The sequence below is a fragment of the Callorhinus ursinus genome, unplaced genomic scaffold, assembly GCF_003265705.2.
Source record: "Callorhinus ursinus isolate GAN/ISIS: 27379988/994484 unplaced genomic scaffold, GSC_fseal_2.0 scaffold135, whole genome shotgun sequence".
Lineage (NCBI taxonomy): Eukaryota > Metazoa > Chordata > Mammalia > Carnivora > Otariidae > Callorhinus > Callorhinus ursinus.
This window is the reverse complement of record NW_027397197.1, coordinates 322,715-349,872: the sequence shown is the minus strand read 5'-3', so window position 1 is coordinate 349,872 and position 27,158 is coordinate 322,715. Positions and strand designations below refer to the sequence as shown.

Here is a 27,158-nt window from a genome sequence, read left to right as displayed (position 1 = left end):
GACTCCCCTCCCTCCCTGGGGAGGAGCGGCGCGGGAGCGCATCGCAGGGATCTGCTGGGTTTGGAGACTCCACACTGGGTCGAGTGCCAGAGATAGAAACGCTCGGTCACAGGCCAGGTGAGCACGGAGTGTGGCCGGAGACCAGGGACACGGGAGTGACTGCTTTTCTCTGGGGGCACACTGAGGAGCAGGGCCCCGAGTTCTCGGCTCCTCTGGGTGGAGATTGGGAGGCCACCATTTTCACCCTGGTCCTCCAAAGCTGTAACAGAGCTTGCAGGGAACAAAAGCTCCTGAGAGCAAACCCTAGCAGCTTGCTTAACCCGGACCGACAAGGGTGGGGCAATTCCGCCTCCGGCAAAGACATTTGGGAACCACGGCAACAGGCCCCTCCCCTAGAAGATCAGCACGAACAGCCAGCAAGCCAAGACCAAGTTTACCGATCAAGGAGAACGGGAGAACTCCAGCGCTAGGGGAATACTGCACATAGAATTCATGGCTTTTTTACCATGATTCATTAGTTTTTCAAAGTTAGTTTTTTTAACGGTTTTTTTAATTTTTCTTTTTCCCTTTTTCAACCAACATCTTATCAATCTCTTTTTTTAAAAAAACATTTTTCATTTTTCATTTTTAGAGTCATATTTTATCCTTCATAGTACTTACCCTTATTTTTGGCATATTGGCATATATATATATATATATATATATATATATATATATATATGTTGTTCTCTCTTTAAAATTTTGAGATACAGTTTCTTCTAACAGATCAAAATATACCCTAATTCACTAGTGTATGGTTTTGTTCTAGTCTCCTGCCAGATCACATTCTCTCCCTTTTTTTTTCTTTTTTTTTTAAATCTTCTTCTTTCTTTTTTCAAACAACTTCTTATCTTATCAATTCCTTTTATAAAATCTTTTATAATTTTCATCTTTACAGTCATCTTCCATCCCTTCATTGTATCAACCCTTATTTTGTACATATGTAAGTCTTTCTTCCTTTAAAATTTTAGGAGGCACTTTTTTCTAACAGGCCAAAATATGTCCAAAATCTAGTGTGTGGCATTGATCTATGCACTAGCCTGATCATATTTGATCATATTCTGTTTTTTTTGTATTGTTCTGTTTTTGTTTTTATCTTTTTTTTTCTTTCTTTTCTCTTTCTTTTTTCTTTCTTTCCCTTTCTTTTCCCCTGGTTTCAGGTCTTTTCTGATTTGTATACAGTATATTTGCTGGGGACGTTGTTAACTTGTTAGCATTCTGTTCTCTCATTCATCTATTCTCCTCTGGACAAAATGACAAGATAAAAAAAATCACCTCAGCAAAAAGAACAAAAGAAAGTACCGTCAGCCAGGGACCTACTCAATACGGACATTAGTACGATGTCGGGCCTAGAGTTCAGAATCATGACTTTAAACATACTAGCTGGGCTTGAAAAAAAGCATGGAAGTTATTAGAGAAACCCTTTCTGGAGAAATAAAAGAACCAAAATCTAACCAAATCGAAATCAAAAAGGCTATTGATGAGGTGCAATCAAAAATGGGGGCACTAACTGCTAGGATAAATGAGGCAGAAGAGAGAATCAGCGATATAGAAGACCAAATGATGGAAAATAAAGAGGCTGAGAAAAAGAGAGAGAAACAACTACAGGATCACGAGGGCAGAATTCGAGAGATAAGTGATACCATCAGACAAAACAACATTAGAATAATTGGGATCCTAGAAGAAGAAGAAAGAGAGAGAGGGACAGAAGGTATATGGGAGCAAATAATAGCAGAGAACTTCCCTAATGTGAGGAAGGAAACAGGCATCAAAATCCAGGAGGCACAGAGAACCCCTCTCAAAATCAATAAAAATAGGTCAACACCCCGACATCTAATAGTAAAACTTACGAGTCTCAAAGACAAAGAGAAAATCCTGAAAGCAGCTCGGGAGAAGAGATATGTAACCTACAATGGTAGAAATATTAGATTGGCAATAGACCTATCCACAAAGACCTGGCAGGCCAGAAAGGACTAGCATGATATCTTCAGAGCACTAAACGAGAAAAATATGCAGCCAAGAATATTATATCCAGCTAGGCTCTCATTGAAAATTGAAGGAGAGATAAAAAGCTTCCAGGACAAATAAAAACTAAAGGAATTTGCAAACATGAAACCAGCCCTCCAAGAAATATTGAAAGGGGTCCTCTAAGCAAAGAGAGAGCCTAAAAGCAGCATAGATCAGAAAGGAACAGAAACAATATACAGTAACAGTCACCTTACAGGCAATACAATGGCACTAAATTCATACCTTTCAATAGTTACCCTGAATGTAAATGGGCTAAATGCCCCAATCAAAAGACACAGGCTATCAGATTGGATTAAAAAACAAGACCCATCAATATGCTGTCTGCAGGGGACTCATTTTAGACCCAAAGACACCCCCAGATTGAAAGTGAGGGGGTGGAAAACCATTTACCATGCTAATGGACACCAAAAGAAAGCTGTGGTGGCAATCCTTATATCAGACAAATTAGATTTTAAACCAAAGACTGTAATAAAAGGTGAGGAAGGACACTATATCCTGCTTAAAGGGTCTATCCAACAAGAAGATCTAACAATTGTAAATATCTATGCCCCTAACATGGGAGCAGCCAATTATATAAGGCAATTAATAACAAAAGTGAAGAAACACATTGACAACAATACAATAATAGTGGGGGAATTTCACACCCCCCTGACTGAAATGGACAGATCATCTAAGCAAAAGATCAATAAGGAAATAAAGACTTTAAATGACACACTGGACCAAATGGACTTCACAGACATATTCAGAACATTCCATCCCAAAGCAATGAAATACACATTCTTCTCTAGTGCCCGTGGAACATTCTCCAGAATTGATCACATCCTAGGTCACAAATCAGGTCTCAACCGGTACCAAAAGATTGGGATTATTCCCTGCATGTTTTCAGACCACAATGCTTTGAAACTAGAACTCAATCACAAGAGGAAAGTCAGAAAGAACTCAAATACATGGAGCCTAAAGAGCATGCTACTAAAGAATGAATGGGTCAAGCAGGAAATTAAGGAAGAATTAAAAAAACTCATGGAAACAAATGAAAATGAAAACACAACTGTTCAAAATCTTTGGGATACAGCAAAGGCAGTCCTGAGAGGAAAGTATATAGCGATACAAGCCTTTCTCAAGAAACAAGAAAGGTCTCAAATACACAACCTAACCCTACACCTAAAGGAGCTGGAGAAAGAACAGCAAATAAAGCCTAAACCCAGCAGGAGAAGAGAAATCATAAAGATCAGAGCAGAAATCAATGAACTAGAAACCAAAAGAACAGTAGAACAGATCAATGAAACCAGGAGCTGGTTCTTTCAAAGAATTAACAACATTGATAAACCCCTGGCCAGACTTATCAAAAAGAAAAGAAAAATGACCCAAATCAAAAAAAATCATGAATGAAAGAAGAGAGATCACAACCAACACCAAAGAAATAGAAACAATTATAAGAACATATTATGAGCAACTCTATGCCAGCAAATTAGATAACCTGGAAGAAATGGGTGCATTCCTAGAGATGTATCAACTACCAAAATTGAACCAGGAAGAAATAGAAAACCCGAACAGACCTATAACCACTAAGGAAATTGAAGCAGTCATCAAAAATCTCCCAACAAACAAAAGCCCAGGGCCAGATGGCTTCCCAGGGGAATTCTATCAGACATTTCAAGAAGAATTAATACCTATTCTCCTGAAACTGTTCCAAAAAATAGAAATGGAAGGAAAACTTCCAAACTTCTTTTATGAGGCCACCATTACCTTGATCCCAAAACCAGACAAAGACCCCATCAAAAAGGAGACTTACAGACCAATATCCTTGATGAACATGGATGCAAAAATTCCTAGCAAAATACTAGCAAATAGGGTCCAACAGTACATTAAAAGGATTATTCACCATGACCAAGTGGGATTTATCCCTGGGCTGCAAGGCTGGTTCAACATCTGCAAATCAATGAACGTGATACAATACATTAACAAAAGAAAGAACAAGAATCATAGGATCCTCTCAATAGATGCAGAAAAAGCATTTGACAAAGTACAGCATCCTTTCTTGATCAAAACTCTTCAGAGTATAGGGATAGAGGGTACATACCTCAACATCATAAAAGCCATCTATGAAAAACCTGCAGCGAATATCATTCTCAATGGGGAAAAACTGAGAGCTTTTCCCCTAAGGTCAGGAACGTGGCAGGGATGTCCACTCTCACCACTGCTATTCAACATAGTATTAGAAGTCCTAGCCACAGCAATCAGACAACAAAAAGAAATCAAAGTCATCCAAATCGGCAAAGAGGAAGTCAAACTCTCACTCTTTGCAGATGATATGATACTGTATGTGGAAAACCCAAAAGACTCCACCCCAAAACTGCTAGAACTCATATAGGAATTTAGTAAAGTAGCAGGATATAAAATCAATGCACAGAAATCAGGGGCATTCCTATACACCAACAACAAGACAGAAGAGAGACAAATCACGGAGTTGATCCCATTTACAATTGCACCCAAAACCATAAGATACCTAGGAATAAATTTAACCAAAGAGGCAAAGGATCTGTACTCAGAAAACTATAAAATACTCAGGAAAGAAATTGAAGAAGACACAAAGAAATGGAGAAACGTTCCATGCTCATGGACTGGAAGAACAAACATTGTGAAGATGTCAATGCTACCTAGAGCAATCTACACATTCAATGCAATCCCCATCAAAATACCATCCACTTTTTTCAAAGAAATGGAACAAATAATCCTAAAATTTGTATGGAACCAGAAGAGACCCCGAATAGCCAGAGGAATATTGAAAAAGAAAAGCAAAGCTGGCGGCATCACAATTCCGGACTTCCAGCTCTATTACAAAGCTGTCATCATCAAGACAGTATGATACTGGCACAAAAACAGACACATAGATCAATGGAACAGAATCGAGAGCCCAGAAATGGACCCTCAACTCTATGGTCAACTTATTTTTGACAAAGCAGGAAAGAATGTCCAATGGCAAAAAGACAGTCTCTTCAACAAATGGTGTTGGGAAAATTGGACAGCCACATGCAGAAGAATGAAACTGGACCATTTCCTTACACCACACACAAAAATAGACTCCAAATGGTTGAGAGACCTAAACGTGAGACAGGAGTCCATCAAAATCCTAAAGGAGAACACAGGGAGCAACTTCTTCCTAGAAACATCACCAAAGGCAATGGAAGCAAGGGCAAAAATGAACTATTGGGATTTCATCAAGATAAAAAGCTTTTGCCCAGCAAAAGAAACAGTCCACAAAACCAAAAGACAACCGACAGAATGGGAGAAAATATTTGCAAATGACATATTAGATAAAGGGCTAGTATCCAAAATCTATAAAGAACTTAATCAAACTCAACACCCAAGGAACAAATAATCCAATCAAGAAATGGGCAGAAGACATGAATAGACATTTTTCCAAAGAAGACATCCAAATGGCCAACAGGCACATGAAAAAGTGCTCAACATCGCTCGGCATCAGGGAAATCCAAATGAAAACCTCAATGAGATACCACCTCACACCAGTGAGAATGGTTAAAATTAACAAGTCTGGAAACGACAGATGTTGGCGGGGATGCGGAGAAAGGGGAACCCTCCTACACTGTTGGTGGGCATGCAAGCTGGTGCAACCACTCTGGAAAACAGCATGGAGGTTCCTCAAGCAGTTGAAAATAGAGCTACCATACGATCCAGCAATTGCACTACTGGGTATTTACCACAAAGATACAAATGTAGGGATCCGAAGGGGTACTTGCACCCCAATGTTTATAGCAGCGATGTCCACAATAGCCAAACTCTGGAAAGAGCCAAGATGTCCATCGACAGATGAATGAATAAAGAAGAGGTGGTATATATACACAATGGAATATTATGCAGCCATCAAAAGGAATGAGATCTTGCCATTTGCAACGACGTGGATGGAACTGGAGGGTGTTATGCTGAGTGAAATAAATCAATCAGAGAAAGACATGTCTCATATGACCTCACTGATATGAGGAATTTGTAATCTCAGGAAACAAACTGAGTGTTGCTGGAGTGGTGGGGGGTGGGAGGGATGGGGTGGCTGCGTGATAGACATTGGGGAGGGTATGTGCTATGGTGAGTGCTGTGAATTGTGCAAGACTGTTGAATCACAGATCTGTACTTCTGAAACAAATAATGCAACATATGTTAAGAAAAAAGAAAAAGAAGATAGCAGGAGGGGAAGAATGAAGGGGAGTAAGTCGGAGGGGGAGACGAACCATGAGAGACGATAGGCTCTGAAAAACAAACTGAGGATTCTAGAGGGGAGGGGGTAGGAGGATGGGTTAGCCTGGTGATGGGTATTAAAGAGGGCACATTCTGCGTGGAGCACTGGGTGTTATGCACAAACAATGAATCATAGAACACTACATCAAGAACTAATGATGTAATGTATGGTGATTAACATAACAATAAAAAATTTTAAGAAAAGCCTCAAAATCCCCAAAGTAAAATTTAGTTATCTGTTTTCTTATCGGGTTGCAACAGATCTTTATATATTCTAGATGTAAGTCCCTTATCAGATATATTACTTTCAAAATTGCTTCCATTCTGTAAGTTGTCTTTTCACTTTCTTGATGTTGTCCTTTGAATTACAAAAATTTTTCATTTTGATAGAGTCCCATTTATTTATATTTCTTTTGTTGTTTGAGAATTTGGTGTTATATCTAAGAGACCATTGCCTAATCCAAGGTCATGAAGAATTACATCTCTATTTTCTTCTAAGAGTTTAATAGTTTCAGTTTTTACATGTAGGACTTTGATTTATTTTAATTTTATTTTTTTAATTTTAATTTTTTAAAGATTTTATTTAGGGGTGCCTGGGTGGCTCAGTCGTTAAGCGTCTGCCTTCGGCTCGGGTCATGATCCTGGGGTCCTGGGATCGAGCCCCGCGTTGGGCTCCCTGCTCGGCGGGAAGCTCGCTTCTCTTTCTCCCACTCCCCCTGCTTGGGTTCCTGCTCTCGCTGTCTCACTCTCTCTGTCAAATAAACAAATAAAATCTTTAAAAACAGATTTTATTTATTTATTTAATATAGAAAGAGACAGTGAGAGAGGGAACAGAAGCAGGGGGAGTGGGAGAGGGAAAAGCAGGCCTCCCGCTGAGCAGGGAGCCCGATGTGGGGCTCAATCCCATGACCCCAATATCATGACCCAAGCCGAAGGCAGTCACTTAACCAAATGACCCACCCAGGTGCCCCTTATTTTATTTTTTAAAAGTAAGCTGTATGCCCAAATTGGGGCTTGAACTCAGGACCCTGAGATAAAGAGTTGCATGCTTTACTGACTGAGATAGCCAGGTGCCCCCAGGACTTTGATTTATTTTTGAGTTAAGTTTTATATATGGTGTGAAGGGGAGGTCCAAATTCATTTCTGCATGTAGATATCTAGTTGTCTCAGCACCATTTGTTGAAAAGACCATTCTTTCACCATCGAATTTTCTTTGGACTCTGGTTGACAATCCATGACTGTAAATGTGAAGGTTTATGTCTGGATTCTAAATTCTATTTCGTTGATTTATATGTCCTTATGCCAGTACCACCTTATTTCGATTCCTATAGTTTTATAGTGTTTTAAAATCTGGAAGTGTGAGGCCTCCAACTTTTCCCTTCTTTTTCAAGATTGTTTTGTCTATTCTGGGTTTGTTGCATTTCCATGTGAATTTTGGGATCAGCTTGTAAATTTCTGCAAGCAAGGCAGCTGAGATCTTGACAGAGATTGTGTTGAATCTGTAGATCAATTTGGGAATCTTAACAATATTAGGTCTTCCAATCTGTGAACATATGATGTATTTCCATTTATTTATTTTTTATTTCTTTGAACAGAATTTTATAGCTTTCAGTGTACAAATCTTAGACTTTTTAATAAATTTATTTCTAAGTGTTTTATTCTTTTTGATGCTATTTTAAATGGAAATGTTTTCTTTTTTCTTTTTTTTATTTTTTTTAAAGATTTTATTTATTTATTCATGAGAGACAGAGAGAGAGAGAGAGAGGCAGAGGGAGAAGCAGGCTCCCTAGGAGCAGGGAACCCGATGCGGGACTCGATCCCAGGACCCTGGGATCATGACCTGAGCCGAAGGCAGACGCTTAACCATCTGAGCCACCCAGGCGCCCAATGGAAATGTTTTCTTACTTTCCATTTCAAATCATTCACTGCTAGCATACAGAAATATAATTGATTTTTCTATATTGATCTGAACTCATTTATTAGTTCTCATATTTCTTTAGTGGACTTCTTGGGATTTTCTACATACAAGGTCTTGCCATCTGCAAATAAAGGAAGTTTTATTTCTTTCCTTACAATCTGGATGCCTTTTATTTCATTGTACTGGCCTATAAGAACTTGATAGTATGTCAGAAAATAAGGATCTTCATTTTTCTTTAACTAATTATACAAATATAGTTTCCATAATAACCTATTTTTCACTGCTGACCAGAGATGGATTCTTATCACATACTAAAAACCTTTATACTCGGGTATTATGTTAGTGGGATCTCTGTGTTTTATTGCTCCTGCTATGCTTATTCCAATACCACAATGAGTTAAGCTTATAGCTTTATAAATCATTCTGCTTCCTTGAAGTGTGAGCTCCTTTATCAGGTATAAATGAATTCTGCACCAGGTAAGATAAATTAGCTAACACAGTTCCTGGCACATAGGTGGCATTCTCTAGAGGTCAATACCACATCCTGTGGTTATCCTTTGTGTCCCAACACCCATAGTAATTGGGGATTATAAATAGTTAATAATTTCTACTGTGTATTTAGAACCCAACATTTTAATTATTTTTTTAACCAAATGTAAACAAATGTATTAAGATTATGTAACTAAATCTGTACTGATAGACAATTGTGATATTCCATTTTTCCATTATAAACAAAGCCTACATAATTAATACTGTAGCCCCAGTTCCAGCAAAGAATAAATGCATAATAAACAGCTATTATGGGAATTTTTATAATACAAAGCATTTTTTAAAACATGATTATATTTTAGCACATTATTAATTCTCTCCATGGGTAAATATGAGAAGTGGAATTACTGAACCAAAATATCAAACATTTTTATTTTAAAACAATTTACCAGCTTACTTTTCAGGATGCTTTTTTACCATCCCACTCACCAAGAGCAGGGAAGAGTGCATGTGTCCCCAATCCCTTAAGAAATTGGTACACATTTTCAGGTAGTCAAATCGATCAACGTTTTCCTTAATTGTTCATGTCTTTGTTATTATATTTTTAAAGGCCTTCCACACAAAAAATTTAAACAGAGACTACTTATTCAGAACTTGTTTAACAAGGGAGTCGGCCACCATTACTTGTGTTTGGCAGAGACTGAAAGTCTCTGGGGAGTGGAAAAGCTTTAGCTCGAACCAAAGAGAAGACTTTTAAGTATTCTCTGATTGGAAGTTGTTGGCGTGGGGAAGCTGGAAGCAAGCTAGCTAAAAGCAGGACATCTTATATGATTGGTTTGGGGAGGATATTTGGATTTCTCTTGGGGGGGGGGCAAAAATAGAGAGGTTGGCAGTCATTGATCAAGCCCTGAAGATTGCTTCAGAGGCTATGGTTTGGTTTCCTGGGCTGCTTGCTGCAGAGGTTGTGGGTCCCAGTTCTATTGTCATGTATGGTCAGGTCATTATCCGTTGTATATTCAGTCTCTCCCTTATAAAAAAAAATTAATTGTTCCTTTATTCTGCTTCGAATATAATTTTATTTTTAGATTTAAATAATTAGAAAATTTATGTTTGCGCATGTCAGGAAAAAGGAACAATTTTATCTCGAGGGGAACATTTTTCCTACTTTTTTCTAAAGTGTAATATTCTGGGGCGCCTGGGTGGCTCAGTCCGTTAAGCATCAGACTTGATTTTTGCTCAGGTCATGATCTCAGGGTGATGGGAAGGAGCCCTGCATGGGCTCGGAGCTCCACCGGGGGTCTGCTGGAGATTCTCTCTTTCCCTCTGCCCCTCCCTCCCCAAATAAATAAATACATCTTTAAAAAATTAAAATAAAAAATAAAGTGCAATATTCTATGTACCACATTAAAGTTCACAGTCATACGATTTCATTGGCTGGCTCTAGTTCTTTCAATGGAAATTAAGAGCAACACGGTCAAGACTCCTCCCCCGACCGCCCAACCCATTAAAAAAAAGCCTCTGTGGTTTTTATTAAAATTATTCCTTTGACCACTTCAAGAAGAGAAAAAGGACAAAAGGGCCCAGAGAGGTGAGAGGGGAAGCGCTCCAGAGAGCGGTGGGGTGACTGGCAGACGCCGGCCGGTGGGCGGGGCGGCGGGGGGAGGGGGGCGAGCTCGGGTGACGCGGCGCTCACGTGACCGCCGGGGCGCAGATGTGGGCACCAGTCAGGGAGCCCGCCCTCTTCCCCTGCGGTCGGGTCCGGAGCGGTCTGCGAGCTCCAAATTGTTGCTCCAGGTTCTTTCAGGTCAGTGTGAGGGCCTTCGTCGCCGCCTGCGGAACCCTGGAATGGGGGGTGAGGCACGAACACGGAGAGGAAAAAGGGTGGGGATGGGGTCCGGGTTGAGGGAAGCTGGCCGGAGTGTAGATAGAGATGGCGGTGGGAAAATGGCTAAAGGGGAGCTAGCGACCAATAGGCGGAGGGTGGAAAGAGCGGACACCCCTAGTGCCCGTGTCCCCTTTCTCCGCACCTCCTTCTCGCTGCCCTCCGTCCATTTTGGAGCCGGAGCTGGTGAGCTGGGGGGCGCCCCGCCAGTGAGACAGTGGAAATAAACCCCCTCTACCACAACATCCGTAGAGAAAAAAAGTTGACCTCGAGGGTGGGGAGGCGAGTTGCCTCCGGGGGAAAAGGACACAGAGATCCAAAATTAGTTTGGAAAATATCCTGGTCTGGCGCCCGAGGCGTGAAAAGAAATGGCGGCTGGGGTGCGGGGGGCGGAGGAGGTGGGGGAGGGAAACGTTGGATGAGGGGGGCCGGGATGCAGGAAAGGGGCCGAGTTGCTCTGCATCCACCCAAACGCGCAGCCCCTGTCTCCTGTCTGTCTGCAGGTCTGCGTGTCTGTTCTCAGCACTCTGCAAGGCTAGAAAAGGAGGAGGAATCTGTTCAGAATCCCTGCAGGTCAGTGAAGGAAAGGGGTCTCTGGACAGGGACCCAGAGGGGTGGGGATATGGAGGGTACAGCACCCGCAGAATATGGGGCGCCACTGCCCACCTCCTAACGCATTTATACACATTCTGCCGTGCTGAGCAAACGTAGAGAAAATGGCAGGGCCTGCCAGAGAAATGGTTGGCTCACGTGTGTGAGGGGAGAGGGTGGGCAGAAAGCACACTTAAAGGCGGGCCAGGTCAGGGGAACCCTGACAAGGGGAGAGATGCCTATACTATCCAGACTTGCATTCCACCCCCAAGCCCTCAGTTTCCCTTGTCTCCTCTTTGTCTCCTCTTCCTCCCCACCCCAGGACAGGAAAAGGAGGGGAAATCTCAACATGGAAAAACTCTGCAGTGAAAATGAAGGAATGACTGAGAACGAAGAAAAGATGGAATACAAAGAACAGTCACAGGATGTGGAAAAGCCAGAAGTAGCTTGTACTTTCGAAGACAAGGAAAAGTTAGAAAACGAGAGAATGACAGAAGATGAGATACTAAAGAATAAAGAAAAGCCAGAGAGTATGACAAAGCCAAAAGATGGAAAGCCAGAGAGCGAGGGAAAGCCAGAGAAGGAGGGAAAGCCAGAGAAGGAGGGAAAGCCAGTGAGCGAGGGAAACCCAGAGAGCGAGGGAAACCCAGAGATGGAGGGAAACCCAGGGATGGAGGGAAAGCCAGAGAGCGAGGGAAGGCCAGTGATCGAGGGAAAGCCAGAGAGCGAGGGAAAGCCAGTGATTGAGGAAAAGCCAGAGAGTGAGGGAAAGCCAGTGAGTGAGGGAAAGCCAGTGATCGAGGGAAAGCCAGTGATCGAGGGAAAGCCAGTGATCGAGGGAAAGCCAGAGAGCGAGGGAAAGCCAAAAGAGGAAGGAAAACCAGTAAGTGAGGGAAAGCCAAAAGAAGAGGGAAAACCAGTGAGCGAGGGAAAGCCAAAAGAAGAGGGAAAACCAGTAAGTGAGGGAAAGCCAAAAGAAGAGGGAAAACCAGTGAGCGAGGGAAAGCCAAAAGAAGAGGGAAAACCAGTGAGCGAGGGAAAGCCAAAAGAAGAAGGAAAACCAGTGAGTGAGGGAAAGCCAAAAGAAAAATCAGAGAATGAGGGAAAGCCAGTGAATGAGGAAAAGCCAAAAGAAGAAAAGCCAGCCATCGAATCAAGGGTTGCAGGAAAGCGCCCAGCTGGGGATGATGTACCCAGGAAGGCCAAAAGAAAAACCAACAAGGGGCTGGCTCAGTGCCTCAAGGAATATAAGGAGGCCATACACGATATGCATTTGAGCAATGAGGAGATGATAAGAGAATTTGATGAGATGGCCAGGGTGGAGGATGAGGTGAAGAAAACCAGACAGAAATTGGGCGGGTTTATGTGGATGCAAAAAAGTTTACAGGACCCCTTCCACCCGAGGGGCCCAAGGGAACTCAGGGGTGGGTGCAGGGCCCCACAGAGGGGCTTTGAAGACATTCCTTTTGTGTAGTGCCCCTGGCAGGCATTTGCCCAGGCCCTGTGCTTTAACCTTATGCTAATACTTGCTTTAGCTATCACTCTGTTATCCAACTGCAGCCTTCGATGTTTCAGTAGCAGATTTTTGTCCATTGCATGGGAAAATGTTTATGGCATATTGTAAAATTAAAAAGAAAAAAGTTTGGTGAACCATATATAGCATCAGTCCATTTTTGTAAAACTACAAAGGTATTTACCTAGTGATCTATGTACAGAGAAAACTCTGAAAGATATGTCCTGGTGATCTGTGGGTGATTTTTTTTTCCTGTTCTTTTTTGTTCATTGTATATTTTCTCCTAAAAAACATAGATTACTTTCATCATGAAAACAGTATGTACCAAGCAATCAAAATAACTGTTCAGTTAGCTCATAAATGCAGTGGAGACACCGAAAACTCTTGGTCAGGATATAAAATGTTTCGTAAAACTTGTCTTTGAGACTGGAAGCTAGAATACTCAACCTGGCTGATACTACAAATCCATTGCTGTAACAAACAGTTTTGTCATCTGTCGAATGGGGTAAAACTTGCCTTCCAGGGTTGTGGAGAAGATCAGATGAGGTAATGAGTATGAGCTGTGTTGAGCTGGCTCCTACCCTTTGCCCTGCACTAGCAGAACCAGAATTCTGTTAGATGTTTGGGGGAGGTATAAGAGATCTCACTTGTGTCCAGGAATAAGTCAGATAAAAGGTGGGTGCCACTCTCCCCTGGGTAATGCCATGTGTCTTGGGCACCGTGCCCCTTCTCAGGGGCTCTGTACCCTCCTGAAGCCCTCCTGCTACTGGTGGGCGGGAGACCATGATGGACTAAAGCAACACTGTCTCAACAGAAAGGTGGAGAATTCTCTACCTACAGCCGAGTTACCCTAATTCAGGTGGGTAGTACCCAGTTGTCATTGGGCCTTGATATAAAGTTTTTAGAAAACACTCCTTTCCAGAATTTTTGCCAGTTTGTGTGTTTTTGCATACAATTATCTTTACTGGATTTAGATACTGGAGATTGAGCCAGAAAAATCTGAGTGGCCAGATGCTGTGCTATTCTCACCTGTTAATCTCTTGTCTGCTGACCCTTTTTTCTTAGGAGGAATTGTCTCTCAGGAAGTTCCTGTTAAGCCCTGCCTTACCATTTCAACAGATCCAACCATTTCAACAGATCCATCTACCTATGTGATTCCCACCCCCACCCCCCTGCCCCAGCTCTTCATTAGCCTTTTATTTGCTTCTGGTGTTTTTTTTAATAAACTTATTTTAGGAGTTAATGACTTACAGAATTATTGCAAAGCTAGTACAGAGTTTCTGTATACCCCATACACAGTAACCTGTTAACATCTTACATTAGTATGGTGCATTTGTCACAACCAATTTTGATACATTATTATTTACCAAAGTACATATTAAATTCCCTCAATTTTTCCCTAATGTCCTTTTTCTGTTCCAGGATCCTATCCAGGTTACCACCTTACATTTAGTCATCTTGTCTCCATAGGCTCCTCTTGGCTGTGACAGCTTCTCACTTTCCCTGTTTTTGACACTTTTGAGAAGTACTGGTCAGGTATTTTGTATAATGTCCCACAATTTAAGTTTGCTTGATTTTTTTCTTGTGGTTACACAGGCATTAAGTGCTTTTGGGAAGAGGACCAGATAGGTAAGTGCTATACTCACTACATTATATAAAGGGTATGTGTTAACAGGGTGCCTGGCTGGTTCAGTCCATAGAACGTGATTCTTGATCTTGGGGTCATGAGTTCAAGCCCCATGTTGGGTGTCTAGTTTACTTTAAAAAAAAAAGGGTACATACTATCGGTATTTCCACTGTTAACTTTCATGACCTGGCTGAGGTAGTGTTTGTCAGGATTCACCATGGTAAAGTTACTCTTACTTCTCCCTTTCCATACTGTACTCTTCGGAAGAAAGTCACTATGCACAGTCCATACTTGAGAAGGACTGAGTGGGGTGTTAGGTTCCACCTACTTGAGGGTATCAGTATGGACTCTTTTTTTTAAGTTTTAATTTTAACCCCAATTAGTTACCATACAGTGTTATATTAGTTCAGGTATACAACATAGTAATTCAACAATTCCATACATCACCCAGTGCTCATCATGACAAATGCACTTCTTGATCCCCATCACCTATTTAACCCATCCCCACACCACCCTCCCCTCTGGTAACCATCAGATTGTTCTCTATAATTAAGAGTCTGTTTCTTGCTATGTCTCTCTCTCTCTCTCTCTCTCTCATTTTTTTCCCTTTGGTTTCTTAAGTTCCAAATATGAGTGAAAGCATATGGTATTTGTCTTTCTCTAACTGACTTGTTAGCATTATACTTTGGTGCAAATGGCAAGATTTCATTCTTTTTTTATGGCTGAGTAATATTCCATTGTTCCTCAGAAAGTTAAAATATAACTACCTTACGATCCAGCAATCAATATTTTATACTTTGGATTATAATCTAATACTACTTCATATACTTTCATTGCTCTAATTGTCCCAACTTCAGCCATTATGAGCTCTTTCACTTGGCTCTTGTATTTATTTAACATACCTCCTCCCGTCACTGTGTGTGTATGTGTGCAGGCATGCATGTGTATGTGTGTGTTTAATACTTTCTGGCACTACAAGATGGTGTAGTCTTGTATAGTTCCTGTCCAAGTCCTAGAATTTGCCATTTCTCCAAGGGGCCCTGGTACCTTTGGTTAGAGAATGGTATCAAAACCAAGATATGTGTGCTAAGGGTACTCATTACTATTAGGGTATCATTGCTTCTAGGCCCTCACAGTTGACAGCAAGGAGATCTACTGATACATAATATCCCGTGTTACATGTGCATGTTTATATATGTTTTCATCTTTAATTATTTTTATATATTTATTTATATAGAAACAAATTTTTGCCTTTAGTTTTATAGACTCCACTCACTTCCAAAGCTACCCTATGTCAACACCTTATTCCTCCATCCCTTTCAGTGGGGTGGTTTCATATATTTGTAATACATTTAGGTTCTTCAGGTGCATTCTGCATTTGGGGAGTACTTTTTTTTTTAAAGATTTATTTATTTATTTGACAGAGAGGGAACACAAGCAGGGGGAGTGGGAGAGGGAGCAGCAGGCTTCCTGCTGAGCAGGGAGCCTGATGCGGGGCTCGATCCCGGGACCTGGGGATCATGACCCGAGCCAAAGGCAGATGCTTAACGACTGAGCCACCCAGGCACCCCTGGGGAGTACTATTTTTTATGATATTTTTAAATTTCAAATTCCAGTTCATTGCTGGCATATAAGAAAGCAATTGACTCTTATATATTAGCTTTACAGCCTTACAGACCTTGTAGCCAGGAGTTTGTCAGTGCTGTGGCATTTCTACATAGACAATCATGCCATCTGCAGAGACAGTATTATTTCCTCCATTCCAATCTGTATATGTTTTATTTCCTTTTTTTGTGTGTTATTGCACTAGCTAGGACTTCCAGGATGATGTTTAATAGGAGCAATGAGAAAAGAATACCTTGCCTTGTTCCTGACATTAAGGTAAAGCATCCTCCTCACCATTAAGTATGTTGTTACAGGTTTCCTGTAGATATTCTTTATCAAATTGAGGTGTTCCCCTCTAATTCTATTTTGAGAACCTTTATCATAAATGGGTGTTGGATTCTGTCATATACTTTTTCTGTATCAAGTGATAAGATCATATGATATATCTTATTTAGTCTGTTTATGTGGTGAATTATACTGATTTATTTTCAAATGTTAAATCAGCTTTGCATGCCTACAATAAATTCCACTTGTTAGGTGCATAATTTTTATACATTGTTGGATTCGATTTTCTGATACGTTGTTGAGGATTTTGTGTCTGTGTTCATGAGAGATACTGGTCTGTAGTTTCCTTTCTTATAAAGCCTTCTATCTGGTTTTGGAATTAGGGTAATACTGGCCTCAGAATAAATCAGACATTTGCTCTACTTCTGTTTTATGGAAGGCATTGTGGAGAATTGGTATTATTTCTTACACAAATGTGTAGTAGAATTCCCTAGTGATCTCTAAATGTTTACTGATGATGCTTAAATGTTTGGTAGAATTTGGTCTTGGTGATTTCTGTCTTTGGGAGGTTATGAATTATTGATTCAATTTCTTTAATAGATACAGGGCTATTTAGGTTATTGTTTTCTCCTTGTGTGAGTTTTAGTAGTTTGTATCATTGAAGGGGATTGGTTCATTGTATCTAAGTTATCAAATTTGTAGGCATAGAGTTGTTAATAGAATTCCTTCATTATCTTTTTTTTTTTAAGATTTTATTTATTTGGGGCACCTGGGTGACTCAGTTATTAAGCTTCTGCCTTCTGCTCCTGTCATGATCCCGGGATCCTGGGATCGAGCCCCGCATCGGGCTCCCTGCTCCACGGGAAGCCTGCTTCTCCCTCTCCCTCTTCCCGTGCTATGTTCCCTCTCCTACTGTGTCTCTCTCTGTCAATTAAATAAAATCTTTAAAATTTTCTGTTTTCTTGATTATCTTGACAAGAGATTTATCAATTTTTTTTACCTTTTCAAAGAATCAGCTTTTGGTTTTGTTGATTTTTTTTTCTATTTTTTCCTGTTTTACTTGTATTGATTACTAATTATTAATTTCTTTTCTTCTGCTTGCACTAGGCTTAAAATTACTCTTTCTTTAGTTTCCTGAGGAGAAAACTTAGGTTATGGAAAACAGAAAGAAGATCCAAATTAACAAAATCAGAAATGAAAGTGAGGTTATCACTAGTGAATCCATGGACATTAAGAAGATAATGAAGGGGGGCGCCTGGGTGGCTCAGTCGTTAAATGTCTGCCTTCAGCTTGGGTCATGATCCCAGGGTCCTGGGATCGAGCCCCGCATCCGGCACCCTGCTCGGCGGGAGGCCTGCTTCTCCCTCTCCCACTCCTGGGGAAACAGTGAGAGAGGGAACACAAGCAGGGGAAGTGGGAGAGGGAGAAGCAGGCTTAGGTTATAGATGTTAGATCTTTTTCATTTTCTCACATACGCATTTAAACTAGAAATTTCCTTCTAAGCAGTACTTTTTCTGTATCCCCAAAATTTTGATAGGTTAATTTTATTTTCATTTAGTTCAAAATATTTTTGCATTTCTCTTGAATTTTTCCTTGACCTATGTGTTTAGAATTGTGTTAATTTCCAAATATTTGTCTTTTTCCATCTTTCTGTTGTTGATTTCTACTTTAATTCCATTGAGAGCATACTTTTATGATTTCTGTTCTTTTAAATTTGTTAAGATGTATTTAATGGCCTGGAATATGGACTCTTAGTGAATGTTCTATGTGAACTTGAAAAAAAATGTGTTCTGATATTGGATGGAATGTTCTATAAATGCCATTTAGATCAAGTTGATTAACAGTGCTGTTCAGGTCAACTATATCCATACAGATATTTTGCCTGCTTAATCTGTCAATTACTGACTGGGGGGTGTTGCAGACTGCAACTCTAATAATAGATTTGTCTGTTTCTCCTTTCTGTTTTATCAGTTTTTGCCTCATATATTTTGACAGTTTTGTTAGGTACATACATATTTAGGATTATTATATGTTTGGTTTTTTCCATAATTGATCCCTTTGTCATTATGTAGTGCCTTTTTTTAAATCTCTGATACTTTAATTGTTCTCAAGTCTGCTTTATCTGAAATTATATAGCTATTCCAGCATTTTTTTTGTAGGCTCTGTGCCCACTGTGGGGCTTGAATTCATGCCCCCAAGATTAAAAGTCAAATACTGTACCCACTGAGCCAGCCAGGCACCCCTCCAGCATCCTTTTTTTGTCCATATTTCTTTTGATTTGTATATATGGTGGTATATATCTTTCTCCATTGCTTTCCTTATACCTTTCAGAGTCTTTGTTTGTTTATTTATTTTAAAGACTTTATTTATTTATTTGTCAGAGAGCACAAGCAGGGGGATGGCAGGCAGAGGGAGAAGCAGGCTCCCCGCTGAGCAAGGAGCCCGTTGCAAGACTTCATCCCAGGACCCCGGGATCATGACCTGAGGCGAAGGCAGATGCTTAACCGACCGACTGAGCCACCCAGGCACCCAGTCTTTATTTTTAAAATGGGCCTCTTGTCCAAAACATAGTTGGATTTTATTTGTCCATTCTGACAATTTCTGTCTTTAGCGGGTGTATTTGGAGCATTCATATTTAAAATGATTCTTGATATATATTTGGATTAATATCAACAATGTGTACTGTTTTCCATTTGTTTCCAAGGCTTCATTTTCTGCTTTCTCTAGTTCTGAGTATTTTACATGATTCCATTTGTCTTCTCTTAGTGTATCAATTATATTTCTTTTAAAAAAATTTTTAGTGATTTCCCTCAATTTTACAATATATATTTTTAACTAGGTTTACTTTCTTTTTTTTTTAAACATTTTTATTTATTTATTTGACAGAGAGAGAGAGAGATAGCGAGAGCGGGAACACAAGCAGGGGGAGTGGGAGAGGGAGAAGCAGGCTCCCCGCTGAGCAGGGAGCCTGATGCGGGGCTCAGTCCCAGGACCCTGGGATCAGGACCCCAGCCAAGGGCAGACACTTAACGACTGAGCCACCCAGGCACCCCTAGGTTTACTTTCAAAAAACATTCTTCTGCTTCACTTATATGTAGTATAGGTACCCTATTACAGAGTATTCATTATTCATTTCACTTATTCATATGCTATAATCACTAAATATATTAATATTAGTACTTTAAACATTTATCTTTTGTGTCACTTAAGAATAAGAAAAAGGGAACAATTTCATTATACTTTCATGTATTCCCTTCCACTGCTCTTTATAAAGATTTGAGTTGCTAACCTATTTTGAGTTGCTGATCAATTTTCTTTTGCCTAGAGAAAATCTTTTAACATTTCTTTAAGGGAAGGTTTGTTGGTCATCAGTTTTTGTTTGAGAAAAATCTTTATTTCTCTTTCACTTTTGAAGGACAATTTTGCTGAATATAAAATTTTAATTTGGTGGGGTTTTTTTTTCCTTTCAACACTTTAAATATTTCCACAGTTACAGAGATAGAAGTGTTAATGCTAAAATGGAAGATTTATTTCTCCTTGTAGTTCTGTCAAATTTTGATTTATTTATTTTGAGGTCAATCTAGTAAGTTCATACAAATTTTAAAATACCATAAAGTGACACTTGTTATGGTTTGTAATGCTTTTTGCTTTGAAGCCTATTTTGTTATTTAACTACAATGGCTTCCTTTCCGTTACTGTTTTCATGTTATAATTTTCTTCTATACTTTTACTTTCAGTCTTTATGTATTTTTATATTTCAGATGTCTTTTGTAAACAGTATAACATTGTGTTTTTTCCAGTCCGAAAATCTTTAATTGCTTCATGTAAACCATTTATATTTAATGTACTCACTGATATTAATAGATGTAAGTTAACCCTTGTAGCAAGTTCCTTTCCTATGTCCCATCTGATGTATGTTAGTTTTCTCCTCTTTAGGATTGTTTTCTTATTTTTGCCCCTCTATTAGCTTAGAAGTTTTTACCTTAATGGCTTTCTGGCAATTAGAGCATACCGTCTTAATTTAATCAAAGGCTAATATTAATTTTGTACTTTTACTTTAGCCCTCTTGACTCATGTCATTTGTCGATATGGATTATCATACTAGTTTTATATAGTATTGATTTAAGTTTACATACATATTTGTCTTTTTAATTGTTGTTTTTCCCTTTCTTATCTCCAGTATTCCATCTGGGATCATTTTCCTGTCATGTGAAAAATGCCCTGTAGCATTCAGTATTTCCTTTGGTTCATGCCTGCTGATGGCAAACTCTCCTTTTTTGTTTATTTTAAGGGTCTTCATCTTTAATTTTGAAGGGTATTTTTCCTGGTTCTTAATTTTTTTTGGCTGGCAATTATTTTCTTTCAGGTTGCTAAAGATACCATTCTGTCTTCATACCTCCATTGTTGCTCTTGAGAAGCCATCAATCAGCCTAACTTCTGTTCCTTTCAAGGTGTACTCTATTTTTCTGGCTACTTTTATGATTTTCTCTTTGTCTTTGATTCTCTGAAAGGTCACTTATGCATCTATGTGTGAGTTTCTTTTTATCCTGTTTGGGATATCTTGGACTTCTTAGATCTATGGATCAGTGTCTTTCATCAGTTCTCAAAAATCCTCAGTTTTCTCTTCAGAGGTTGCCTCTGAACATTTCCATTTCTCTTTTCCTTCTGGAACTCCAAGTAAACATTTGTTAGATCTTATCATCCCCTCCCATCTGAATTTTCCATCTTTTTGACTACCTGTGCAGCCTTATGGATAGTTTCTTCTGAACATAATTTCTAGTTCTTTAATTCTCTTTTGAGCTACATCTAATCTGCTGTTAAAGCCATCCACTGAGTTTCTAATTTCAGCTGAGTTTTTTTTTTTGTAGTTTTAGAATTCCTTTTTTTCCCACTTTCTGATTTCTAGCACCCTGTTGAAATTTTCAAGATTGGATTTTATCTGAATACACTAAGCATTGTGGTTTAATAGTCTATCTGATGATTCAGATAATTCAAAACTAATGGATCTGTTTGTGGTGACTGTTGTCTCTACTGCTTCATATTTATGATGTCTTTTTTTATTTGTATTACTAGTTATCTTTCTGTGTGGACTTTGTACATGAACAATTGTTTGTTGAAATAATTTGGGGCCTAGGATGATGGACACTTACTCCAGAGAAGATTTTATTTGCATTGGTCAGGGCTTATAAGGGTTCTTCCTGTCTGGAACCACCATAATCTTTGTTCAAAGCTTAAAGTTTACTAGTCCAATTAGATGTTGCAAGGCCAAACTAAAAGACTTTGTGAGAGCTAGTTTATTTCCAGTTTATAATTACCCTTAAACTGAAACATTTGAGGTTCCCAGTGTTATATGGGTGATGGTTTGTTAGGAAATCCCTCCCCTTGTAATGAGCCTTGGGTCTTTGATTTGCCGCCTTGAGTCAGCAGTAGATTCAACACAGTTTGGCACTAGTGTATTACTTAACCTCTATTCCTAACCACAGATGCCCTTGGGACAAATACAGTTAACCATATGAGTACTAAAAGAAAACATGGGTGAATTCCTCTTTGACCTCATGTAGGAAAATAACTATGAATCAAAATCTAGATGGAATAAAAGAAAAGTTTAATAGATTTGACTACTTTTTAAGTGTATGGCAGAAATACACCGTATACAAAGTAGAAAAGCAACTAACAAGCTGGAAGTAAATATTTGCAACATATATAACATAAAGGCCTAATATTGTTAATGTATAAAGGATACTGAAAATGAGAGTGAGGACCAACAACCCAACAAAAATGTGGAAAGACATGAATAATTTACAATGATAAATTGTCAGAAAAATGCAAAATAAAATGCCATGAAATACTACTACTCACCTATCATGTTAGTGAAAATGAAAAAGTATATCCAACACATGTTGGAAAAGGTGTGAAGAACCAAGCACTCCTATATGCTGGTGGGAAAGCAAAGAAACGGATCTAAGGCTCAGGGGGAGGGAATGGCCTGGAGATGGAGATTTGAGAATCATCTGTGCTTAGAGGGAAATGAACAGAAATCTCTCAGGGAGAGAGAACATGTGGACTGAGAGAAGAGGCCCAGGAACACAGCTACTCAAGGTGTGCTTAGAGGGAAATGAACAGAACTCTCTCAGGGAGAGAGCACGTGTGGACTGAGAGAAGAGGCCCAGGAACACAGCTACTCAAGGTGGCAGCGCCGCTTCCTGGCGGGCACTACTGCCTGGGCTCTGGAGTCAGGCAGAGCCGGTCTTGAAAGCAGCCTGTGGGACTCAGTTGCTGAGCGCTCCTGGCAAAGTCGGGTACCATCCCTGTGATCAGCGGTCACACCTGGCAATGACGTACATCGCAGAGGAATGCTGTGCGAGGACCTGAGATGCGCCAGGTAAAGCACCTGCGGTCGGGAAGCCTCCGGGCGCCTGCTCTCTCCTTGATTCCCCCTTTGCCACCCCGCCCCCCACCGTGTGCGGTTGCTCGGTCCCTTGGGGATGGGGGTGAGGGGGCGGGGTGGGGGACCGAGCTCGGGTGACGCGGCGCTCACGTGACCAGCTGGGCGCCGACGTGGGCAGCAGCCCCCACGCCCGCCCGCTCGCCGGCCCTGCGGTCCGGTCCCTGCGCCCTCCGCTCCCATCGCCCGCGCGGAACCAGCTCCCTGAGCTGCCCGGGCGGCGGGCGAGGGGCAAGCGGGCTTCGGCGAGCCCGAGGAGGCGCAGGCCTGCCCCGGGCCCCGCAGGTCAGTGTGAAGGTGGGCGCTGCTGGCGGCCCTGGGCTGGGGTGGAGGTGGATGGCAGTAGGATCCTCGAGCAGCGTGGGGTGGGGAGGGGTCCGGGAGGTCGGTGGGGAGGGGGATGCAGCGCGGACGTGGACAGGTGGGGAGGGAGCACCCCGCCGCCTCCTCGACGCCCCTCCTGTGCGCCCTCCATGCATTTTTGGACCTGAAATGGGGGGGCGCCCCTGCAGTGCGACAGTGAAATGTAGACATATTCTAGAAATAACCCTCTCTCACACTCTGCACCTAAAAGGAAATACTGACCTCCGCGGAAAGGGGGTGGGGGTGGGCGGCTTGCCTGCAGGGGAGAGGGACACAGAGACCCAAACAGTTTGGAAAGCATCCTGGCTTGGAGCCTGACGCCTGAAAAGTAATGGCGGCTGGGATGCGGGGGAGGTAGGAGAGGGAAATGTTGCCTGAGGAGGGCCCACGTTCAGGAAAGAAACTTCAGTTGGCTGAGCGCACAGGCCCTGGCCCTGTCTCCTGTGTGTAGGTCTGTCTGTCTGTCCCCAGCATTCTGCAAGGCTAGAAAAGGAGGAAGAACCTGTCCAGAATTCCTGCAGGTGAGTGAAAGGGGGGAGGGGCCCTGGACAGGAACGGTCGGGGGGAGGGTGCGGAGGGCACAGTTTGGGCAGAATTTGAAGGTCCCACTGTCCGTCTCACCACCATGTATATTGTTCCCACCCTGCCACACCGAGGGATGGTACAAAGGGCCTGCCAGGGAAATGGTTGGCTCTCACGTGTGTAATGAATTGTCGGGTAAAGGGTGGCAGAAGACACACTTGGAGGGCTTGGGCAGGTCAGGGGAACCCAGCCAAGGGGAAGGATGCCAGTACTATCAGCACCTGCTTTCCACCTCCAAGGCCTCAGTCTCCCTTGTCTCCTTTGACTTCTCTTACCCCCCATCCCACCCTACCCCCTCCAGGACAAGGAAAAGAAGGGAAGATCTCAACATGGAAAAACTCTACAATGAAAATGAAGGAAAGCTGGAAATCGAGGGAATGCCAGAAGATGAAGTAGAGCCTGAAGATGAAGGAAAATCAGATGAGGAAGAAAAGCTGGAAATGGAGGGGAAGCCAGGGCATGAGGGAAAGCTCCAGAATAAGGGACAGCCAGATGATGAGGGACAACCAGAAGATGAGGGAAAGCAAGAAAAGCAGGGCAAGTCTGAAAATGAGGGAAAACCACACGGTGAGGGCAAGCCAGAATCCCTGGCAAAGCCTGAGGGTGAGCCACGGGCTGCCGAAAAGCGCCCAGCTGAAGATTACGTGCCCAGGAAAGCAAAAAGAAAAACAGACAGGGGGACAGATGATTCCCCCAAGGACTATCAGGAGGACTTACAGGAAAGGCACTTGGGCAGCGAGGAGATGATGAGAGAATGTGGAGATATGTCAAGGGCTCAGGAAGAGCTAAGAAAAAAACAGAAAATGGGTGGTTTTCATTGGATGCAAAGAGATGTTCAGGATCCGTTTGCCCCAAGGGGGCAACGGGGTGTCAGGGGGGTGAGGGGTGGAGGTAGGGGCCAAAGGGGTTTACATGATATCCCATATCTTTAATGCCTTTGGCCTTCAATTTTAACTTCTCTAATGAGAAAATTGCTGACCCTGCTTTCCCTGGCAGGCATATGCCAGGCTATGTGCTTTAACCTTAAGCTGATATTTTGCTTTAGGTGTCACTCTTGTTACCAGCAGCCTTTTGATCCAACTACAGTGTTCTCTGTCTTTCAGTAGGGGATTTTCACCCTTGTGCATGGAAGAAATGTTCATGGTACACTGTAAAATAACAATAAAGAAAAAACAGTTTTCAGAACCACATACACAGTATCAGACCATTTTTGTAAAAATATAAATGTTTGCATAATGCATTTGTGCATAGAGAAAGCTCTGAAAATGTGTAGACTAAAAAGTAGATGATGGTTTTTCCTGTATGGTAGCCAAAAAAAAGCTCTCATTTGTATTCAAACGTGAGTCCAATCACCTGATGGTTAGGTACCTCCATGCCATTCCTCTGTGGGCCTTACCCATCCCCATGCCTTCCTCTAGTTGTAACCATGTCAGTGGGCACTGCTGCTCCTTCTTCTGAGTTCTCTACCATCCTATGGCTCCCACCATGTGTGATTCTTTCTTTTTGCTTTGCTCACTAAACACTTTTTCCTAAAGGATGGATTATGTTTGTCATAAAAAAAAAAACAACTAGAAATCAAATACATGATAAACAACTGAAATGTTCAGTGAGTTTATGAGGGCAATGAAGACACTTAAAATTCCTGTTGTCAGAATGTAAAACGGTAAGTAAAACTCACATTATCTCTGGGACTCATAGCTCGTGAAATCAACCTGGCGGTTATAGCAACAGATCCAGTGCTGTAAGGGTCAGTCTTGTCATCTGTGAAATGGGATTAAAACTTAACCTCACATACTGCTGAGGGGATCAGATGAGATTCTGAGTATGTGAGCTATGTTGGGCTGGTACCTTAGCAGTAGTAGGACCCTCCTGGCAAACACGCAGGGGAAGGCTGAAGGTAGGTCTCACCTGTGCCCAGGAACAAGACCAAGCAGCTGAGAAGAGGGTGCCACCTTTCTCTGGATACTACCATATCTGCTGGGCACTCCTGTTCTGCCCTGTATCCTCTGCTAACAGCTATTGATACGGAGTCGTGGTGACAAAGCCCCTCTGATTCCCTATCATCCCCAAAAAGGGCCAAAGCCCCTACTTGACTGCTGTAAGAGTGTGGATAAAGCCTCTCTCCCAACTTCAGAGTTGTGCCTACTCAGGTGGTACTACCCCACAGCTCCTCGGGCTGCCCTGTATTCCATAGTTCTTAGAAGAGTCATTACCATTTTTAGTTCATTTTATATTTGCTTATAGTTCCTTTTCAGAGGACTCAGATATTTGGGGTCCACTGGGGGCTGTGTCCTGAGACTAATCTATGGACCAGACAATGCATGGTGGTTTGAATACTACACCACAGTACCCCAAGGAAACCATATCTAAATTTACATACCTTTCTTTTTTTAAGATTTTATTTATTTATTTGAGAGAGAGTATGAGCAGGGGGAGAGGCAGAGGGAGAGGCAGACTCCCTGCTGAGCAGGGAGCACGATGCAGGACTCCATCCCAGGACCCCTGGATCACGACCTGAGCCAAAGGCAGCTGCTTAACAAACTGAGCCACCCAGGCGTCCCAATTTACATACCTTTCTTAGTCTGAGTTTTCTAAAATCTCCTGGCTGGCTTGCTATACAAAATCAAAGGACCTGTCCATACATAATCAGAGAGGGCTACACAACTGAGTTTCAAGCTGAAAATATCCCTTTCCATTGCAAACCAATTCCAGCTGAAAAGGGTAACAGTGCTCTTAAAAATACTAAAAACTCTCTATGGGGCACCCGGTGGCTCAGTCGACTGGGCATCTGCCTTCCGCTTGGGTTGTGATCCCAGGGACTTGGGATCAAGCCCTGCATCAGGCTTCCTGCTCAGTGGGGAGTCTGCTTCTCCCTCTCCCTCTGTGTGCTCTCTCTCTGAAATAAATAAATAAATAAATCTTTAAAAAATATTAAAAACTCTCAATGTTAGGTATTTTATTTAATCCACCAGTATTTTCCTTTATCAAAATACTTTCTTATTCATCCTGATATCCCTTACACTGTCCTTGACACATATACTTAATAAATTATGATTGAATCAGGAACCCTGAGTTTAGAGAGATAACTGTTCATGGATTAGAAGACCTAATAGTGTTAATATGGTAATTCTCTCTAAAATTGATCTATAAATTCAATGCCATCCCAATAGAAATCCCAGCAAATTGAGATTCTAAAAGTTATATGGAAAAGCAAAGGACATAAGATAGCCAGAATATATTGAAAATGAAAAACAAATTTGGAGGACTCACTGCCTGACTTCAAGACTAACTATAAAGCTACAGTAATCAAGACTGTGTAGTACTGGCATAAGGATAGACATATAGATCAATGGACTAAAACAGACATTCCAGAAATAGGTCTATATGTATTATAGACGATTCATTTTTTAAAAAGATCCCAAAGTAATTCAATGGAGAAAAATAGACTTTTCAACAAATAATTCTGGAACAATTAGATGTTGTCTTAGTTCTGGCTGCTATAACAAAAATACCATGGACTGTGTGGCTTAAACAACAAAC

At 41.3% G+C, this 27,158-nt stretch overlaps 2 protein-coding genes across 4 annotated transcripts; both read left to right on the top strand.

Moving 5' to 3' along the window:
* Positions 1–10,465: 10,465 nt before the first annotated feature.
* Positions 10,466–12,853, top strand: LOC112815858 (uncharacterized). Its single transcript, XM_025862103.2, has 3 exons — positions 10,466–10,529; positions 11,111–11,180; positions 11,521–12,853. The coding sequence occupies exon 3, from the start codon at positions 11,548–11,550 to the stop codon at positions 12,670–12,672; it is 1,125 nt and encodes a 374-aa protein (XP_025717888.2). The 5' UTR covers positions 10,466–10,529; positions 11,111–11,180; positions 11,521–11,547; the 3' UTR covers positions 12,673–12,853.
* Positions 12,854–20,094: 7,241 nt separating this feature from the next.
* TCEAL3 (transcription elongation factor A like 3) lies at positions 20,095–24,806 on the top strand. 3 transcript variants are annotated; one of them, XM_073890285.1, is made up of 3 exons: positions 20,095–22,610; positions 23,488–23,557; positions 23,920–24,806. In XM_073890285.1, the coding sequence occupies exon 3, from the start codon at positions 23,948–23,950 to the stop codon at positions 24,548–24,550; it is 603 nt and encodes a 200-aa protein (XP_073746386.1). In that variant the 5' UTR covers positions 20,095–22,610; positions 23,488–23,557; positions 23,920–23,947; the 3' UTR covers positions 24,551–24,806. The 3 variants fall into 3 exon arrangements, with proteins under 3 accessions (XP_073746386.1, XP_025717890.1, XP_073746385.1); XM_025862105.2 differs by lacking the exon at positions 20,095–22,610 and adding an exon at positions 22,778–22,958; XM_073890284.1 differs by lacking the exon at positions 20,095–22,610 and adding an exon at positions 22,778–22,970.
* Positions 24,807–27,158: the final 2,352 nt, after the last annotated feature.